The sequence below is a fragment of the Podarcis raffonei genome, chromosome Z, assembly GCF_027172205.1.
Source record: "Podarcis raffonei isolate rPodRaf1 chromosome Z, rPodRaf1.pri, whole genome shotgun sequence".
Taxonomy (NCBI): Eukaryota; Metazoa; Chordata; class Lepidosauria; order Squamata; family Lacertidae; genus Podarcis; species Podarcis raffonei.
The window spans coordinates 28886594-28904058 of NC_070621.1; the positions used below are offsets into that span (position 1 = coordinate 28886594).

Sequence of the window (17465 nt, forward strand, 5' to 3'; positions counted from 1 at the left end):
GACATGCCAATATGTTAAAAGCCCCAGTTCCTTCAGTCTCAAGACTCTGATTAAGGTGTATTAAGTAATCAGCAGGCACAAACCACAAAGGATGAGAAAGAGCCATTATGTTACTTGCAAGCATAGCTCCTCGAATGTCTCTCTCCCCTCCACCCACAATCTCTTAGGTCATCTCAAAACAACAGCATTTGTACCTCCTCTCCTAGACTCTGTGGGGTTTTTTAAAGCAGAATTAAGTGAGACCTTCAAACCAGGGAAGGAATTCAACATCCCCTTGTTTGTGCAAGCATTTAATCTTGCCAGGCAGAATGATTATCTCTCTCCTTCCTCTGCACACTGCGCTGGTGTGGGGGAGCTTTTCCTGAGCCACACAGGGCCAATTGTGTAATGGGGTGGGGGGGGAGAGGGGGAAACCCCATTTGTTCAGGAGGAAGTTCTTGAGCAGGCTTTAAGTTATGGAGTAGATTAGGTGAATCCTGCCCAGTGCTGCAGTGAGGAAGGCCTGCCAACCATGCACCCTTATCAGAATACTCCAATCCATTACCTTCCCTCTAGTTTTTCAGTTTCCCCCTTTACATCAGCCAGCATTCCATGCTCATTGAGCCGTTATTACCCCTTTAGCACCGATACATATATACATACATATGTACGTACTTCAGCAAGCCTTGGGGTTTTCCCATCCCTATTGATAACTGCTCTTGTGTAAAGATGGCTACATATGCATCCACACTCAGAGAGCAAGTTTACTATTAGTAGGTAAAAAGTGTAGACAACAACCTGTGCACAGTGATGTTGGACTGCAAATACCATTACCCCTGACCATTGGCCATGCTAGCTAGGGCTTTAAAAGGGGATTACAAAAGTTAATGGGGGGTATTAATGTTATCAAGAAAGATATCAAGGGCTATATCATGATGGCTATACAGTATACCCTCCAGTACAAGAGCCACAACAACACTGAATTCCAGTTGCTGGGAATAACAAATGGGGAAGGATCTGTTTTTAATGGGCAGTCAGGCTCATTTCTTATGGCTGTGAAAAGTGAATCAAACAGTCCAGTTTCCTCAAGAACCCCAGACGCTTATCGAACATGGCCATTTCTCCTCCCCCTACCAAATACACACCTCACAGACTCCACAACTACTGTCCCCAGAATTTTCACAAATGTTTCTAATATTTAAGGAGGCCCCTTTCCTGGAAAGTCATGTCATGAAGATGTTATAGAATTATAGAACTGTAGATTTGGAAGTTGTGGGAATTAAACTCTAGTTTCCATTTAAAGAGTTATGCGGAAGAGAGCCCTGGTCATTCAACTCTTTAATTAGTTCCCTTTCCCCTCCTATAAGAACAATGTAAGTCACTCTCTTTTAAAGTTAAAATAATGTGACTTTTACTTCGTGTGCTTACGATTTGCAAGTGAAAATATACAATTCAGGTTGGTGTTACTGTCCCAACCTCCTGCCAACCTAGCAGTTGGAAAGCATACCAGTGCAAGTAGAAAAATAGGTACTGCTGTGGGAGGAAGGTAAATGGTGTTTCTATGCGCTTTGGCTTCTGCCGCAGTGTCCTGCCAGAAGCTGTTTAGTCATGCTGGGCACATGACCCAGAAAGCTGTCTGTCGACAAACGCTGGTTCCCTCGGCCTGAAAGTGGAGATGAGTGTCGCACCCCATAGTCAAATTCGACTGGACTTAACTATCCAGGGGTCCTTTACCTTATGTTGCTAATAGATCTTACATAGATTCGTACCTAAGACAAAACTGCTACAGACTAGTATTCTGAGACAGACAGCAGCAGCACAACAGAACAAAACATAGCTGCTGCTCTAACTGTTAAGACTGTTCATAACTGCCACTGCTGTACCAACTGTAATAACTGCCTCAGGTGGGAATCATCACAGAGCTCTACAGCTCTTATGAGCATTAATACCATTTACTTAGCATTTTGGGTGCTTTCATCCCACAGAAGGGACCCTGAGGATCATCTAGTCTAACCCACTGTAATGCAGGAATATGCAGATGCCCCTTACGGGGACTGTTGTTGTGAGTTTGGCAGGCTGGTCTGTATGTTGCCTGAGTCCCTTCTAATTTCTGAGGTCCTGGCTCCAGCCATCTCATGGAGCATTCCATTACTGAAATAGCTGGGCATCTTTCTTGGTGAATTAATGTCCCTAAGTACTTAGTATAACAAAACAGCTTGCTCTGTGCCAGAGGGCAAATGGGTGGACCCTCTCCCTCACCTGGCTGGTAGTGAGAAAGACAAAAAGAGAGAGGTGTTGTGTGAGCTGGAAGCAGGAAGCAGCTAGAGAGAAAGTGACAAGATTCCAGGGCTGTGTCTATGGGAGAAGCAAGGCCCTTTTGAAATACTTTATCGTCACTTGTACAACTTGTATACAGTGAGATTACACAAATGTGTGCTTCTCCCCATCGGGGAATCAAACCCCGGTCTCCCGCGTGACATGCGGGGATACTTACCACTATACTAAGGAGGACTTTTGTGGTGTTGATGCCTTGAGCCCCTCCATTATAGGCTCAGGTTGTATATATGTGTCAATAAACAATATACAGTCGTACCTTGGTTGACGAACGCCTTGCAAGTTGAACATTTTGGCTCCTGAACGCTGCAAACCTGGAAGTGAGTGTTCCGGTTTGCAAACGTTCTTTGGAACCTGAACGTCCAGCGCAACTTCCGATTGGCTGCAGGAGCTTCCTGTAGCCAATCGGAACTGCACCTTGATTTCTGAATATTTTGGAAGTCAAATGGACTTCTGGAACAGATTCTGTTTGGCTTCCAAGATACGACTGTATCCTAAAGACACCACAGTCTCTGCTGTCCCACATGCTAAGGAAACTGAACCCTAGGTAAGCACCTGGAACCCCTGGAATCTCTCACCTCTCAGAGATTGGGGTGATGTGTGATGGTATCATAACGGCAGCAATGCTACAATTATCCAGTAGGACATTCTTAACTGGGACCTTACTGAGGCAAAACTACATGGAATGTTTGTGCCTGAAGGTATCGTCAGATATTGTAGTAGATATTATTGAATATTTAGAAAGTAGCATTGATAAACAAGCGGCTTTGATTTTCATTGATGCGGAGAAAGCGTTTGATAATTTCTCCTGGCGATTTATGAAAGAGAATTTAAAAACAATGGGAATTGGAGAAGGGTTTATAAAGGGTATAGAAGCCATATATCAAAATCAAACAGCCAAACTCATCATAAACAACAACGTATTGGAAACTTTTGATATCTCTAAGGGGACCAGACAGGGGTGTCCTCTATAACCCCTGTTGTTTATATCTGTACTGGAGGTTCTTAATAAGACATTGAGAGAAGCCTCAAAGGTGAAAGGTATCAAGGTTGGATACAAAGAATTTAAAATAAAAGCATTTGCGGACGATATAGTCTTAACACTAGAAGATCCAAAGAAAAGTATACAAGAAGCTTTACAAAGAATAGAAGAATTCGGCAAAGTAGCAGGGTTCAAACTCAATCAGAACAAAACTAAAATGTTAGTCAAAAACATAAGTAAAGAAGAGATAGAAGAACTGCACCAAGAGACTGGTATTACAGCGGTCAAGAAAGTCAAATATCTAGGAATATGGTTGATGGCAAAAAACATAAACCTGTATAAAGACAACTATGAAATCACGTGGAGAGATATTAAGAAAGATCTAGAAATATGGGACAGACTGAGACTATCCTTTTTAGGGAGAATATCAGTGATTAAAATGAATGTTTTACCTAGAATGCTATTCTTGTTCCAAACAATTCCAGTGATTAAAGGATAAAAACAATTTGAAGAGTGGCAGAAAACATTGGCAAGTTTTGTCTGGCAGGGAAAGAGGCCAAGAATAAAAATGAAGATTTTGGTTGATAAAAAAGAAAGAGGTGGCTTTGCCCTGCCAGACATGGGTATATACTATGAAGCAGCGTGCGTAATTTGGATAAGAGATTGGATAAAATTAGAAAATATGGACCTTCTAGATTTAGAAGGATATGACAACAGGTACGGGTGGCACTTGTACCTGTGGTATAATAAAGTGAAAGTCCACAGGGGTTTTTAAAATCATATAATTAGAGGACCTTTATATGAAGTATGGGAAAGAAATAAAAATCTGTTAGAAAGGAAAACCCCTTGGTGGATATCACCAACAGATGTATTAATTATTAAGAAAGTCAACATGGAAGGAAAGAGAGCCACATATAAAGAGCTTATTAGAAAAACTGATCAAGGTATAAAGCTTAAGATGTATGAAGAAGTAGAGAATTTACTGACAGGGTGGTTACAGTACCACCAAGTTAATGAGATACTAAAAGAAGATAAAAAGAGGTTGGGATTTAAGGACAAGAAATCAAAATTTCATATAGACATTATAGAAGGTAAAAACAAACTACTGTCAAAAATGTATGATTTATTATTGAACTGGTATACTAAAGATGAGGAGGTAAAAGAAGCCATGATTAAGTGGGCCATTGATTTTGGGCATAACATTGAATTAGAAGCATGGCGTGAATTGTGGAATGTAAATTTGAAATTTACAGCCTGTACGGCATTGCAAGAGAATATATGGAAAATGATATATAGGTGGCATCTTACGCTGGTAAAACTGGCAAAGATGTACAGAATGAAAAATAAGAAATGTTGGAAATGTGGAGAGGCGGAAGGAGACCTTTACCGCATGTGGTGGAATTGTGGCAAAGTGAAGGGCTTTTGGGAATCAATTTACAATGAACTTTAAAAAGTTTTTAAGTATACCTTTCCAAAAAAACCCGAAGCCTTTCTATTGGGATTGGTAGGGAAGGAAATTAAAAAGAAAGATAAAAACCTCTTTCTGTATGCCATAATGGCTGCAAGAACTATGTTGGCTCAGAATTGGAAAACAGATGTAATACCAACTATTATGGATTGGCAGGTTAAAATGATGAATTACGCAGAACTGGCTAGATTATCAGGGAGAATATGAGATCAGGACGAACAGAAGTTTCATGAAACTTGGAGTAAATACTGGCAGGGTTAGATAAACAGCATATGGTTAACCAGATAAACAAACAAAATACGCGATGTAAGAAAATGTACGATACTTACTGAAGGGGTGGAGGGAAGTCTGAAGCTTGGCAGAGCCAAAGATAGATATGAAATTTATTTGTATATATACTGAATGTATATTTAATGAAAATCAATAAAAAATTATTGATAAAAAAAATGAAGGTATCGTCACAGTGCAAAATGGTTGAATTTGAGCTTTGAAAAGACATAAATCTTCTATCCAGGTTGATCACTATAATGAGAGCCAGCTGCATAGTGCCCTCAAAAGAGGAAGCATAAGATTTCTAAACTATCCCAAGACCCCTCGTCACTGTAGAATGGGGGGAAATGCTTTCCTTTCCAGTCAAAACTCAGTCGTATTAATTTGATTAATTTTTGTTTAATCCCTGGTATAGAGTATACCATTAGAGAGCTAGTGGCTGAGTATGGACATGAGAAGAAACCCAGGTTCAAATTTTTCTACTACTATGAAGAGCACTGCACAGCTTAACCTAACACCAAGGGTTGAGAATAACATGAATTAACAATGTTGGCTGGTGTGAGCTCTTTTAAGGGTGACTTGGTGTCAGGCTCATTTACAGTTTTAGTTCAGGTAGACTTAAGGGCCAGAGGCAGAGAAGGTAGGGATGTGGTGGGATTCCAGGGGAGGCAGACAAGACTCTTTAGCATTTTCTCATGGTGATGAGCTGTTTAGATAGAGAAGTTGGCTTGAAGTTTAAGGCAGTGGTTCTTTATTCTCTTTGAATAAAGAACTTGAAAATTGCCAGGGGTCTTAGAGGATCACTTAATGATTCTTTTGCCTGATTCGTAGCAGTTGCAAATCATTGTGCTAGATATTTTATTGTACGGTATTACAATCCGAACTCCAGAGAATTCAAATTGTGATGCAATAAAAATGCAACATAAGAAATAAAAGAAGCAATAAAAATACAATTAAAAATCAATAATGGTATGCTGGAATGGGTGCAGGAATAAGACAGGTTTCTGAAGGCCCATCTTTGAAACACTCACCCCCTTGGCAGTTTACCCTGGGAGAAAAATTTGGTAAAACTGAGCCTGTATGTACACACCATACATTTAAAGCACATCTCTGCACAAGCACCCTGAACGAACCAGGTAGACCAGAGCTTGGTGGTGCAGTGCCACGGAATTCCACCAGAGTGGTGAAGCTTACAGAGTGCTGAGCTATAGGCTCATTCTGCTTGGCTGCAGGTACAGCTAGCCAGAGTGGGTAGGAGACAGCACTTTGGGAGGGGAAAAGAAAAAGGAGTTTGAGTTCCTGGCGTTCAGCTGGATAGCAGGATAGCCTCTGAGCTGGGTGTGCAATTCGCCCTGAGGAAAGATCTACAGCCAGAGAAAGAAGTCTCTGAGCTGGGGGATACATTAAAAGACAACGTTTAGTTTCACACACATGCACACCTATTTCTTGAAAGAATTCCATCTCCAGACACATCTTTTGTTTTACCAATTTTGTTGTGAAAATAAAACATTTTTCCTGTTTAACTAAGTCTCCAAGTGCTAGAGCTTTCTTCAAAAAGAAAAAGAAGAAGCAAAAATAGACAGTAGGGAGAGGGGGCACACCTCAAGTATGTACGCAGTCTCTTGTCTTCGAGGCCCTTCCAGCATTATGGGGGAAAATGTCTATTGAAAAAGGAAAAGAGCTCTTAAAAATACATTAAAAATTATGTCCCCTAATACATACATGGTGATATGATAATCCTATGCAGGTGAGGGGATGTATGAGGTGGGTAACCTGGGAGGAGGGGCAGCAAGTGCTGAAATTGGGAACACGGGAGACACACTATATACCATGATCACAGTGAAGCAAAAGCACAGAATAATTTGCGTAAGGACCTTTATGATCTTTAGGGCTGTATTCTGTTGCGGCACATATGCAGACAGGTATTTTATGAAAGATGTAAGATGACAACAAAACACTAGAGTTTGCCAATTTTGGCTGGTGTCCCCCACTTCCCCACAAAGAAACCCAACAAAATTTGGCTGGATTTAATACTTTGGCCCATCACAAATTCAACTATGTCAGCATTTCATCACTTTATATGCAGATAGTTATAGCTCTGTGGTAGAGCACATGCTTTGCATACAGAAGGTCACAGGTTCTATCCCTGGCATCTCCAGGTAGGGCTGAGAAAGACCTACCTGGATTAGGTCTTTCTGAAATGCCTTAGAGCAGCTGCCAGTCAGTGTAGACAATACTAAGCTAAATAGACCAATGATCTGTTTTTGGTATAAGGCAAATTTCTATGCTCATTCAACTGAATGTGAGGACACAAGTGTAACTGGCATAGCTGCTAGTCAGTGCTTTGTTTTCAAATGCTTACCACATGCTACTGTGGGTAAAAGGTACCCACTTGCTATGGGGTGTATCTGCTTATCTTTCTGGCATACCAAACTGCACAGATTAAAAACAAAAAATGACACCGTTTGCTACCACAAAACCAGCCCTGACTCAGGACCACTCAAAATACAATTGAGAAGAAAAGCACCAATCTATATATAGAAACAGTAACTTTCCACCTCCACCGTGAGGAATGAGCTGAACGGCAAAGGTTGTTCAAATGCTGCTTGATGCTCTCTGCTGAAATAGCCTTCTCCCAACATCAATCACAAGGTGTGCTGCCTACTGGAAAAAGTCAATGCGCCATGTGCTGACTGCACGATGTTTGCAAATGCCTTTCGGAAGCACATTGCGAGTTATACCGGGGCTTCTGTTCAATCGAATGCTCTTTGAACGTCTTGCATACTTCCAGTTTTGTTTTCTATATTAAGCTGGAGGCCAGAAAGTGGCGGCAACCTTCTTTGTCGGGTGACTTGTACACAGTATCAGGCACCTGCAGAATTCATCTGAAGTTAGGAGGCAATTTGCAACGGTAGGATTCTCATTCTTTCTATTGTTTTTAGTTATCTAGCTGCTGATCTTTTCTCATAAGAAGTTGACAATGAATTTGATCTTAACTGTAAGTTTGTTGTTATAGAACTTTTGCGCTGGAGATGAAAGAAAATGTTTATTGGTTTTTATTTAAAATATTTAAAATATTTGCAAATGGAATAAATGGGTAGAGGAATGGATTATATATACAGCTTGCTCCAATGTCTGCAGATGTACAGTCTTTAGAAAGGGAAAACTGAGTGTTAAATGTTGTCCCTTTTAAAAAGGAATTTTACATATTCACAAACCAAGAGAAATTTTCAAAATGACATAAACAGGTAAGTACTGAGAGATCAAAAGCAGATTCATATTGAAGTGAAGATTAGAAAAATTGTATTTCAATTCCATCCATATTATGATTTTTCAATACCAATTTAGTGATTTCTGATACTTGGTAAAGCAATTTGCCCTTAGAAAAGAACCTACCCATTTGGAAGAATGTAGAATTATGATAATCATTTTATTTTATTGTCCTGGCTAGAATTTTCTGCTTCCACCCTTGATCTCAGCCTGCTTTAGATGCAATATTATGCTACCTATTATGCTATGTTCCTACAGCAGCTCTGAATGAAGGGAAACCATGCATAAAAAGAAAAGAGGGGCACACAATATTTCGGCAACAGCTTTAGACCATAGCCTCCACACAGAGGTCACAATTGAGACACACGTGTCCATTAAAGAGGTACTCTGTAGATGTTTTGGACTGTCGTTTCGATCAACCCCAGCTCTGTAAACCAATTTGAAGTTCTATTACAATTAAGCATAATGTTGTAAAATAAAGAAAATAATCTGCAGGACGTGAGGCTGACAGCGGCTGCATGAAAGCATCCATGTGGCAGTCATGATGTGTAAAAGGTCCTTATATTGCCTCATGTGCTCATCAGTTACATTTATAGCCTATCTTTCCTCTAGGGAACTCAAAGCAGTTCACCCACCCACCTGATTTTTATTACCATAGTGGCCCTGTGTAGTACGTTAGGCACAGAGGTAGTAACTTACCTAAAATGCTTCAGTGAACTTCATGACTGAGTAGGGATATGCAAAGAAGGGCCTTTGAGCTGCTTCTTTTTTTTCCATGTAGAATGCCCCAGGTTCAATCTAAGGCATATCCCAAGTATGGTTGGGAGTGTCTCCTGTCTGAAACCTTGAAGAGCCACTTCCAGCCAATGATAACAGCACTGAGCTAGATGGATTAATGGAGACTTAAACAGCTTCCTATGTTCCTAAACTGGGCTTTGCTGATCTAAGCAGTACAGTGGTACCTCGGGTTAAGTACTTAATTCGTTCCGGAGGTCCGTTCTTAACCTGAAACTGTTCTTAACCTGAAGCACCACTTTAGCTAATGGGGTCTCCCGCTGCCGCTGCGCCGCCAGAGCCTGATTTCTGTTCTCATCCTGAAGCAAAGTTCTTAACCTGAGGTACTATTTCTGGGTTAGCGGAGTCTGTAACCTGAAGTGTATGTAACCCGAGGTACCAGTGTATACCAGACCACACTCAAGCCTCAGTTCTGCATCAGTGTCAGTAGTCACTGTAGCTGTGTACTACCAGCCTGAAGTTAACAGTGTGCATTTCAGCAGTTGCAAAGAGAGACATTTCCATGTGCCCCCTGCTGTGTGGAGCACTGCCACTGAGAAGGGCCAAAGCTCAATGAAGCTCACTGATAAAGCAGTTGCTTTCCATGCAGAAGGTCCCAGGCTGAATCCCTGAAAGCTCCAGGTAGTATTTGAAAAGGACCCTGAAGCCCTGGGGAACAGCAGACAGTCAGTGTTGGCAATACTGAGTTAGACTTTCTATAAGGCAGTTTCCTGGTTCCTATGTCTCCTAAGAGTAGCTGAACAGTAGAGCATCTGCTTTACATGCAGAAGGTCCCAGGTTCAGTCTCAGCATTTCCAGGTAGGGCTGTGAGATGGTCTGACTTAGCATTGGACATCTTCCTGTGTTTTCTTTATAGCTGCCTCACAGGGGCTGTAAATGTTTAAAGTACTCTCTTGTGCTAGGTCTTTAAAATAGAAATAAAAAATTAAATACCCCATCACAGTTCTTGGGGGGGGGGGGGTTCACAAAAGCTGCCAGGCATTGTGTGGGTTAATATGAGGAATCATTCAGAAAACACAGGCTCTACAAGCAGCAGGCTTTGAGATCATCTGCACATACGGTATTTCTGTATGTGATTTTGGTGTGCCAGATAGGCCACCTGAGATCCAGGGGGAAGATGAAGTATTTTCAGCACTCACACAAAATTATAATTCCCAGAATTTTGTGTGAATGCTGAATATATTGTCTTCGATTTTTCTAGCTAGTCCCAGTTCCTTCACAGTAATACAAGTTCCTACAATCCTTAGGGGGCAAAGTCATGGCAATTAAGCAAGCTTGAAATAGGTGTAAGTTGCAATATGAAGACAGGCACGTCCTCAGTAATGCTCTAACTTGCAGAAACGTCATGAGGAACAGGCTTCAGAGTGCTTTTTAAAATAGAGAAACAATCTGGTTAAAAGCTGGATATCATAGAATCACCATATTGGAAGAAACTGTCTTGCTTATTGTGCACTTGTTAAAGGCAACCCATCTCTCTCTTCAAGCCTCTTTGTTCCTGCATAGGAGGCTTCACCTTGGGTTCACCTCTGTATGTTAAGAGAGAAATAACCATGAATTATTAAGCCACTGTCCTTTAGTGACTCATGGAACAAGCAGCTATAAATTATGAGTTTGTCTTATTTTCTTTCTTTTTCTTTTTTTCTTTAAGGGCCAAACTGCTCTCATCTCCCTGCTTCTGTTAAACTCTAACAGGCAAATGTCAATACCCATTTGGCAAGATGGCATACACAAAAAATGTGCATTACAGTCAGGTATTATATATACCTGGTGGCAAATATGTGGAGGTTTGACTACTACTGCTTAAGTAGAAAGCAAAGAGTTGAGGAGGGGGAGGTTATGTAGAAGACTCTTAGCAAATGGGTGCAGGAAGTAGAACTTGAAAGAAACCCATAAATAAAAATCCCCCTTACATACTTTTTATAGCACATTGCTGGTTTTTCCATTGTCTCGCAGACTAAAATGCCCACATTTATTTTTAACTTCAGACAACACTGCTTGAAATTTCCAGGCTGCCAGTTAAGTATAGTGGTAAGAAGATGGTTAGTCAGACTTCATAAGACATAGGGATGGTTCACACTTGTAAGCTTAGACCATCAGATGTCAAGGAAATAAACAACTACAGTGGTACCTTGGGTTACATACGCTTCAGGTTACAGACGCTTCAGGTTACAGACTCTGCTACCCAGAAATAGTACCTCGGGTTAAGAACTTTGCTTCAGGATGAGAACACAAATCACACAGCAGTGGCGCAATTTCAGGTTAAGAACGGACCTCCAGAACGAATTACAGTAAGTTCTTAACCTGAGGTACCACTGCACCTGACTTTTAGGAAATATCTGAAGGCAGCCCTGTTTAGGGAAGTTTTTAATGTTTGATGTTTTATCGTGTTTTTAATATTCTGTTGGGAGCTGCCCAGAGTGGCTGGGGAGACCCAGCCAGATGGGCAAGGTATAAGTAATTATTATTATTATTATTACCACTACTACTACTACTACTACTACTACTACTACTACTACTACTGTGGTACCGCAGGTTAAATACTTACGGTAATTCGTTCCAGAGGTCCATTCTTAACCTGAAACTGTTCTTAACCTGAAGCACCACTTTAGCTAATGGGGCCTCCTGCTGCTGCCGCGCCGTATGTAACCTGAAGCGTATGTAATCTGAGGTACACTACTACTTTGGTTGGTTGCTTCACAGTGTGCTGAAGTGGTTAGAGTATTGGACTAGGGCAGGGGTCAGCAAACTTTTTCAACAGGGGGCTGGTCCACTGCCCTTCAGACCTTGTGGGGGGCCGGACTATATTTTGAAGAAGAAAAAAGAATGAATTCCTATGCCCCACAAATAACCCAGAGATGCATTTTAAATAAAAGCACACATTCTACTCATGTAAAAACACCAGGCAGGCCCCACAAATAACCCAGATATGCATTTTAAATTAAAGGACACATTCCACTCATGTAAAAACACGCTGATTCCTGCACCATCTGTGGGCCAAATTTAGAAGGCGATTGGGCCGGATCTGGCCCCCGGGCCTTAGTTTGCCTACCCATGGACTAGCAGGGGTCATCAAACTTTCTCAGCAGGGGGCTGGTCCACTGTCAGACCTTGTGGGGGGCTGGACTATATTTTGGGAAAAAAATATGAACGAATTCCTATGCCCCACAAATAACCCAGAGATGCATTTTAAATAAAAAGACACATTCTATTCATGTAAAAGCATGCTGATTCCCGGACTGTCCGCGGGGCCAGATTTAGAAGGCGATTGGGCCGGATCTGGCCCCCGGGTCTTAGTTTGCCTACCCATAGACTAGGGCCTGGGAGACTAGGTTCCAACCCTCACTCAGCTATGAAGTAAACTGGGTGACCTTGTGCTGTCAGCCTAACCAGGGTAGAACATTCATGGTGCCAAAACAGAGGAGACACATGCCGCCCCCACAAATAAAAAGGGACACAGATTTGCATTAAAATGTTCATATGCTCATAGACAGGCATAGATTTTTTAAAAAATACATGCTAAAGATTAAATTTAGAGTCACTGATCTTTTTTTAGGTCTGTGGACACATTTGGATTTTGGAGTGACCACTACTCTGTTAACTTCCCTCCCCTTGATCAACACCCCCTTCCACAAAGGAGTTTGGCTTATTAGATGGTGTTCCCCACTATATGCAGTTCCCAGGAATGTAGCCCCCACATAAGTGGGGAGTCACCTGTACTCACCTCCTGCAAAGCCATGGGGCCGAACTCTGGATTGACTGGGGCAGTGATGTTAAAGGCTTGCATCCTGATCAAATCTGACCCATCTGTGCCAAAGTTCTGGTCCATCTCTACAGGTCTGGTTGGCCAGTTGGCTAGTTCCCAGAAGTTGCCAGTATTCTGTGGTTACAGAATTTAGGCCTGGTCTACAGGTACATAAAATTTTGTCATGGCAGAATGGACTATGTACCATAGCAGGTGGAGACTCACATATTTGAATGTTCTCTAATGTATTGTAAACTACGCTGTGATCCTAAGACAAAGGACAGTATAAAAATTTAACAACAACAACAAATGAACAAAAATGCTTTCCTGTAAATAGAAAATCATCACAACAGCCAGTCCCTTTCCCTCAGATGTCATAGCTTTTCAGCTTGCTGGGAGATTTCTTTTTTGTTTTAACAGTGATGGGTATTCAAGGCCTGAAGGGCCCTACAAGGCATCTTGGACTTCATTTCTGCTTAGCAGTCTGTGTATCGCAGGAGACAAGAGGCTGTTTTTAAAACATGGTTTAACATTAAGTAATGTGCTTTATCCATCACTATCAAATCCATGTTAAGTGTATACATTTTGTTACTAATAGCACTGGACTATAAAACATTCCATGCTGTTAAGGCAGCAATATATCATGTATTCTGACTTGTGCAATAAAGCAGAATAAGAAATACAGCCAGATTGTATTTACGCTGTGCAGGATTGATCAGATGGAGGGCAAAGCTTCCCTGAATTTTCATTACCGTGTCCGGAAGACACAGTTCTGTTTATGTAAGCTGTATTTCATTTCATCGCTCCAAATCCTGTACCTTCACTTATACTAATTTGAAATGTTCCTGGAGTTTACGAAAAGTCAATAAACGTCGCGGGAGGGGGGGTGGAGGGTGAAGGAAATCCTGCTCTTCTGAATCTCCTTGAGGAACAAAGTGAGCTGTGAAAGACCCATGAAAGCCAACAAGACTTTGGCCAAGCTCAGCGATGAGTATCATGAGCACAACATGTCACTAACTTAACGTGTGGTTGTTGGCGCATTTGATTGGTGGTGCTTCTTTGTATTGGATGAAAGGAACCACATGCCATTGGTGGGTGGTGCCAAATGCAAAAATGGGTGGACCATTGGATAGGACTCTTATGTTTGTCAAGGTGGCTACATTCCAGCCACGCAACAGTTAGACGTTTCTATAAGCCAGTTTGAATCACTAACAGGTAACAATCCCCTGCCTCTCCAAATCTCTCCATCCATGAAAGCAAAAGGCACTGTCACAGTTCAATAACACATTTCAGCCAAGCAAAGGGACTTGAGGAGAGTGCAGAGCAAGGCTGGTGAAAGTGTAGCATGCATGGGGAGAAGGAATGTGGGAAGAGTACCAAGGGCTGAATAGAGAGACCGAGAGGGTGACTTCTTGGTCACAGGCCACAGGTTTTTCACCCCATTGTAGTCTTGGAAGTGGATAACCACTTCAGCATTGACTGTGTAATACACTTCTGCTTGGAGATCTGCACTGGTTACTGATTTGTTTCCAGGCCAAGTTCTAGGTGTTTTTATTGGTATATAAAGCCCTAACTGGCTTGGGACAGGAATCACCTCACCCCATATGTGCCCACTCAACTGCTTCAATCTGCAGAACTGGCACTTTTACAGATGCCACATGATACTTGTTCACACTTGTAAGAAAAGCACCTATACTTTGGAACTCCCTGCCTATTGACATCAGGCAAGCAGGTGCCTTCACTGCATTCCTTCCAGTGCCTGCTTAGAACATTTTTTCTTTAGGACAGCTTCCCAGCCATGTAGATGCTGATTTAAATCTCTTTACTGCAGGTTCTGTTTATAAAATTGATTTTAATTACTTGTTTTTAGCTGTTTTCATTTATAATTTTAATATTTCTTGGAAACAGCTTAGAGGTGTTGTTACATATATAGATACTGTTAAGTGAAATAAAAAACAAACAAACAATAGAGTAATTCATTTTTTGTGTTTTCTTCAGCTGTAGGTGTAGAGTTATCATTTGCAGCAGAGCTCTGGCCATGAGGTGCCTTTTGAGGGTGTCACTCAAAATCAAATAGAAGATCATTTCATTACAGTAGCTGCAACACTTCAGATGATACTTGCTTCAGTCTGACTCGTCACCATGCACAGCTTTGGTGTATCCAGATGGGAAACCACCCTCTCCCTTGATGTAAAATTCATTTGAGAAAGGACATGGACATGTTTGTTATCTGTTTCTATCAAAATCCAATGGATGCCATGGCCAATGAAAAGACCAACTCATAAATATGATAAAAGTAACTGAAGAAGGCCCTATACATAAATCTCTAAGATTTGGAGAAATAAATCCTAGCAAGCCTCCAAAAGAATCTTCGTAAGATTTCTGGAATACATTTTTTACATTGGAGAGAATGCCAAGAAAACAGACAATTCATGGATTCCACCTCTGCAGCTTCTCCAGTTGCCTCATATCCTCATTTCCTTTTCACAAGGTTTCAAGGGGGGTAAATCTTTAGGTGGTTACCTTACATTTGCACCAGCATCTCTGCTCCCTCCTGAAAAGCACCATGGTGGCTGATGGCCCGGATTGCAATGGGGAGAATGATTTCTCAAAGCGTTTCTATGCAGTCATGTACACCATCATCTTGGTTCCTGGGCTGATTGGGAACATTTTAGCCCTCTGGGTATTTTATGGGTACATGAAAGAAACAAAGCGGGCTGTGATTTTCATGATCAACCTTGCAATTGCAGACTTGGCACAAGTTTTGTCTTTGCCGCTGAGGATTTTCTACTACCTGTCAGAAAGCTGGCACCTTGGGAAGGAGCTGTGCATGTTTTGCTTCTACCTGAAATATGTCAACATGTATGCAAGCATCTACTTCTTGGTTTGCATCAGTGTGAGGCGGTTCTTATTCCTCATGTATCCCTTTAGGTTCAGCGACTGCAAACGCATCTACGATGTGTATGTTTGCATTGCTGGGTGGATTCTAGTCTGTGTTGGCTGCTTGCCTTTCCCCCTTCTACGACTCACCTCTAATGAGACACACATTAGTAATAAATGCTTTGTGGATCTTCCAGTGAAGGCTGTTGATGGTACCATCTCTATAGTAATGATGTCCTTTGGTGAACTAGTTGGATTTGTAACTCCTCTGCTGATCATCGTCTATTGTTCGTGGAAGACCATCTTATCTCTAAAAGAAAAAAATTCAATTTCCCAAGACCTTGGAGAGAAACGGAAAGCTCTGAAGATGATCCTGACTTGTGCCGTGGTCTTTCTGATTTGCTTTGCACCTTACCACATCAGCTTCCCGTTGGATTACTTTGTGAAAGCCAACAAGATAAAAGACTGCTATGCCCGAAAAGTGATTTTGATATTCCACACGGTGGCCTTGTGCCTTGCCAGCTTAAACTCTTGTGCAGACCCTGTCATTTATTATTTTACCACAGATGAGTTCCGAAGACGGCTTTCAAGGCAAGATTTGCAGGACAGCATTCAGCTCCATAACACACGCTATGAAAATACAAATGGCCCAGAGCAGCAGACCTCACTTGGGTGTGTGGCAGAAAATCCAAGTCATACTGTTTGAAGTGGATTAACCTGACTCTATGGGCTTAAAACTCTACTGGCGTGGCAAGGCAATGGTCTGGTCTCCTTTGCAATCTGTGGACTAGTTGGCTTTCATGCTTTGACCAATGGAACTTTTGTGTTTTGCCTGCACTTCCACTGATACTACTGATTTTAAATAATATTCAAAATTATACCAACACTTGTATTTAATTGCATACTGGAACATTAGCATTTGACTAAATAGACATTTTTGCTTATCCAGAAGTGACACAGTGCTGGTGCTTGGGGTCTTGCAAGGAGATATGGGATTGTATTCAACATAGCGTTCAGCAGCTCATTTCATTGGCTCAGTGATTTATTCTTGTGCAATGGAGCCCTATCCACCTCTTCTTCCCCTGCATGCCCCCTAAATCTATTCTTGGTTTCCTCCCATCCCTCTAGAGCAGATTTGGGTTTGGTATAGGGTACACATGAGGGGAGGAGGAAATAGCATTGTGCTAGTGCTAATTCTTACATAACTTTGATAGATACAACCCTAAACCCCATTATGTCCAATAGTCACTGGCTGACTTCTCCTCCATGAACTGGTTTAATCTTTTTTTAAAAGCCATATAAGGTAGTGGCCACCCTCACGTCCTATAGCAGTGAACTGCTGATATTGACTAGGAAATACTAGCTGCCTGCATTGGCAAGCAGTGCTGAGGAATTTTACAAAGTACTTTTAAAACTCACAGCTATCCATGGAGTCACAGGTTAATTCAGTGTCAAGGATGGCTATCTACCAGCTCCATCTGGTACGCAGGCTGAGACCCTACCTGCCCGCAGACTGTCTCACTGGTTCTCTCCCACTTGGACTACTGCAATGTGCTCTCTGTGGGGCTACCTTTGAAGGTGACTCAGAAACCACAACTAATCCAGAATGCGGCAGCTAAACTGATGACTGGGAGTGGCCACCGAGACCATATAGCACCGGTCTTGAACGACCTACATTGGCTCCCAGTATGTTTCCGAGCACAATTCAAAGTGCTGGGCCTTTAAAGCCCTAAACAGTCAATATG

At 41.7% G+C, this 17465-nt stretch overlaps 1 protein-coding gene across 1 annotated transcript; it reads left to right on the top strand.

The window, feature by feature from the left end:
- Positions 1-7653: 7653 nt before the first annotated feature.
- Positions 7654-17236, top strand: GPR174 (G protein-coupled receptor 174). Its single transcript, XM_053374340.1, has 2 exons — positions 7654-7944; positions 14839-17236. Exon 2 carries the CDS (start codon positions 15407-15409, stop codon positions 16424-16426), a length of 1020 nt encoding a protein of 339 aa, XP_053230315.1. The 5' UTR covers positions 7654-7944; positions 14839-15406; the 3' UTR covers positions 16427-17236.
- The last annotated feature ends 229 nt before the right edge of the window (positions 17237-17465 follow it).

Coding starts and splice junctions, on each gene's coding strand:
- GPR174 (XM_053374340.1), top strand. CDS start 15,407: ATGGTGGCTGATGGCCCGGATTGCAATGGGGAGAATGATTTCTCAAAG.